Below are 3,979 nucleotides of genomic sequence, written 5' to 3'. Positions count from 1 at the left end.
TAGTACTACTATGCTAGATTAATTTACTTGCCCAATGCCAGTAGTAGTATCTAAAACATCTTGCGTTAGTTTACAGAGGGATTACTATATATTTTTTTGAGTCGATAGCTGATACTAGTTGAAACGCGTAGAAGTTTCCCATGTTGCTACCTGGACCGATGATGGCCGTGTGGCCGTGCACCTGGGTGCTGGTTAATTGCTCGGTCCAAAGAAACTGCCGGTTTGAACTGATGTGGCATTTTCTTATGTTGGATGAGTCAACAAGCACAGGCCACACCAGCAGCCGACGTGCCATATATGCCGCCCCTTGCCCCTTCCCCTATTAATAGGGGAATTCCGTGCTGTCTCTCACAGTTTTGCAGATTTCAGCGGACGGCCAAAGCTTGACCATCCCCTTCTTCCTTCAACATTTGACGGCCGGCAAGCTCTTGTCCTCAGGTACAGCAGCATGCTTGCCATAGCTCTCAACTCCGCTTTGATCTTCGTGTTGCTAGTTAATCGTTTCCCTATCTGCAAGGGAATCACCACAACACCGGTGACTCCTTTTATTAGTTCGTACCATGAGTAATTCATCAATATCCATGACCTTTTGTGTCGCCCTTCCATTCTGGCACGGCTCTAGCTGAAATTAGGGTCGCCTGCAGTGCAGCGAAGGCAGACGGCCATGGACGGCGACAGCCCGGTGATGACGGACAGCGAGCGGAGGGCGTACCGGTACGTGCAGGCGCCCAAGGTGCAGGGCCTGGGCGGCATCAAGAACTCATGGTCCAACGACTCCCTCTTCAGCCTCAGCTACGCCGGCGCGGGGGGCAGGGCCGTCGTCCACTCGTGCGTCTGCGCGCCCACCACGCACCCGGGCTCCTTCCGCTGCAAGCACCACCGCCAGAGCGCCGCCCACCTCGGCGTCGCCGGTCACGCGCAAGCGCAGCCCACGGCTGAGGCCGACCCCGACGCTAAGCACAACGAGGTCCACGGAGAAATGTCGACCGCGGATGACGAGAAGGCGTCGTGATGGGGACCGCGTGCGTGTGCTTCTTCCCGGGAGAAAACGTACCGTGCTGCTTGGTTACACGTAACCGGTGCAGTACGTGGCAAAGCTTATTCCTCGTTCATTTTAAAGACTTTTTTCGTGTGTAAGGACGTTTATTTGTTTTCTATATTTGTGAGAGAAGAGCGTTTCATTTTCCTAGTAGTTATGTAGGAGTAATATATTGTTGTATATCACCCGCAATTTTCTTTTGTTGTATTTTTCTTACGAGAAACCTTATAATTTATTCATCTTCAATTATGGCAGTACAACGAACATCAGAAATAACAAAAATTTCATACAGATCCGTAGACCACCTAGTGACGACTACAAGCACTGAAGCGAGCTCAAGACATGCCGCCGTCATTACCCTTCCTCGCCGAAGCCGGTTAAACTTGTTGTAGTAAACATTCGAGAAGTCGTCGTGTTAAAGGCCCCATAGGACCAACGCGACAGAACAACAACCGCCGCTGATGAAGAGTAACGTAAATCGAAAGGATCCAATCTGAAAACACATAAACATAGACAAACTACGACCAGATCCGAGCGAATCCGTCAAGGACAGATTCATCGGAGACACACCTTCACAAGCCCACCAATGATGTTAGACACACCATTGAAACGAGGGCTAGGCGGGGAGAACCTTATTCCATCTTCAGGGAGCTGCTGCCGTCTCGTCTTCCTGAATAGGATATAAACCCCAACAAAACACGAAGAAACAACTGAAAACAGAGCCTTCCCACCGGCAAGGGCCGAGATCCACCACGCCGCCATGACCCTAAGGCCACCGGAGACGAGGCGGACCGGCGGAGGCACCGACGGAGGCAAGAGAACCCTAGAATTTTCTTGGGGAGGAGGCAGGCCGCTTGGGGACAATTTTGGTCTTCTTTTGTTGTATATATGACCAAAAACATCATTTGCTACAAATAGCCCTATCGTTGTGTTTGGGTGTAGGAAAAACTGTTTGGAATTGAATTGGACTGAAAATTCCAAATTCAAGATGGAAAGGAAATGGGGTCCAATTTGACATAGAATTGAGCGTAGCTCAGGTGGGTGCTTACATTTTTTTGGATCTTCAGTTTTTTTGTGTTCGGGGTTACTTGAGCGAGGCGTTCCCATCGATTACGAGACGTTTATGATAATTTCGTCAATCTTAAGATGTTGCGCCGGTTCAGCATCTCAAAGGTGCTAATAGGAATACGATATGCGAACATGTGTTCATAGAGCTAAGTGTATATTCGTGTATATAAGCTAGGATGTGCATGCATGTGTTCATAAAGCTAAATGTACATGCGCATATACGAGTATTTGTGGTTGTACTGTGTTCAAAAAAAAGATTTGTCTTAATACTAACATACAAACTATGAAAGCATGCAATTCCTGAAACCAACCCTCGCGGTGGTTTCGCAAGGCAATATGCCACTCTCTTTCTGTGACAAAAAAAACACCCGAAGGGCATCTTAGTTCTAATAAATATAATAAAATACTCTTGTTATCCCAAAATAAGTGTCTCAACTTTAGAATAATATTATATTAAAATTAGTATAAAGTTAAGGCACTTTTCTTTCAGACAGAGAAAGTAGTAATTGGTACAATCCAAAGAAAAATAGTAACGGAAAGATAATTGGATGCATAATGATAAATAAATAATAAAATTACATTAAATATTATACTGCCCTTCTTCTTCTTTCGACTGTAAGTTGTTCACCCAAGATTGAAAACTAAACCAACAGTAATGAAAAGGATACCTGCAAACATCTCCGTTGTACAGGCTTTACAAACCACAATAGACACTCGCTGCTTGAAACGAGATCTAAAAATTGCTGAAGAAACATCGGTCGAGCATCACCCCCATGTACTACATGCTTGTAATCCATAACCACCGGTCTAGAGAGTTGGAGAAACCAGACCATGTTGTTGTTTATAACAACAAGGATGAAGATGTCAAAATCGCCGCACCAAAAGCCAGCCAATCAATCACCAACTGCAAAGATTCGAAGAGAGCCAACAGATCTGGCGACATAAACTCTCACATGGCCTTCATCTCCGCCGGATTGAAGGCCGTCGAGGCCGGAGGGATCTTATTCCAACACATCATTGTCGTCGCCACCTCGTCGATGCCGCCAAAGAACCAAAACAATACTTAAGGAAAAGAAAAGCGAAATGGACGGGTCCCCACTCCTCTTGTCATTGACAAGGCAGTTGGATGAGGAGAGGGAGGTACCAAAGCGACGTTCTGGAGGAAACATTTGCCGACGGTTAGGGATGTTTGTAGGCCATATGCCACTTTAGCGTCCTCTTTGGATGGTTTTTGGGTCAGGCATGTTCAGAAGTTTTGACAAATTAGTTTTCTTCTTTCATTTCCAGGGCACATGGGCTCCACTGTCAACATACTTCTTCTCTCCTTTTATTTTTCACTTCATGTCGATGTTTGTCAACCAGGTTGCTCAACTCATAGGCAAGATATATATACGGCCTTAATCGATTACGAGAGCCTCTTATTTGCAGGATTTTAAGGAATATGAAAAGCATAGGATTGCAGTGTCATGGGTATATGAATTCTACGGGATTTTGATGTGTTTAATGGTTCTTTAGAGGAAAAAACAAATGATGATTTTGAAGAAGTTTAAGTGGGTGTTAAAATTCCTATGTAATGCAACACAAGGGAAGCCTTAGAAATTCTTTTAGTAGGATTCAATCCTCACGAATCAAACGGCCAGCGTAGGAAAAAATCTGATGGATTTCAATTCTTCAAAATTCCTATGATAATCCTGAAGGAAAAATGCCCTAGAGGCAATAATAAAGTTGTTATTTTATATTTACTTATTCATGATAAATGTTTATTATTCATGCTAGAATTATATTAACCGGAAACTTGATACATATGTGAATAATAGACAAAACAATGTGTCCCTAGTATGCCTCTACTAGACTAGCTCGTTGATCAAAGAT

The 3,979-nt window shown here is 44.5% G+C and overlaps 1 protein-coding gene across 3 annotated transcripts; it reads left to right on the top strand.

Moving 5' to 3' along the window:
• Positions 1-301: 301 nt before the first annotated feature.
• LOC119290682 lies at positions 302-1,293 on the top strand. Of its 3 annotated transcripts, none has more exons than XM_037569316.1 (2): positions 302-438; positions 650-1,293. In XM_037569316.1, the coding sequence occupies exon 2, from the start codon at positions 665-667 to the stop codon at positions 1,010-1,012; it is 348 nt and encodes a 115-aa protein (XP_037425213.1). In that variant the 5' UTR covers positions 302-438; positions 650-664; the 3' UTR covers positions 1,013-1,293. The 3 variants fall into 3 exon arrangements, with proteins under 3 accessions (XP_037425213.1, XP_037425212.1, XP_037425211.1); XM_037569315.1 differs by having other exon boundaries at positions 303-438; positions 623-1,293; XM_037569314.1 differs by having other exon boundaries at positions 310-438; positions 645-1,293.
• The last annotated feature ends 2,686 nt before the right edge of the window (positions 1,294-3,979 follow it).

Source organism: Triticum dicoccoides, chromosome 4B, assembly GCF_002162155.2.
Source record: "Triticum dicoccoides isolate Atlit2015 ecotype Zavitan chromosome 4B, WEW_v2.0, whole genome shotgun sequence".
Taxonomy (NCBI): domain Eukaryota; kingdom Viridiplantae; phylum Streptophyta; class Magnoliopsida; order Poales; family Poaceae; genus Triticum; species Triticum dicoccoides.
Note: the sequence above shows the minus strand (reverse complement) of the source record. Positions and strands in the feature narration are given on the sequence as shown.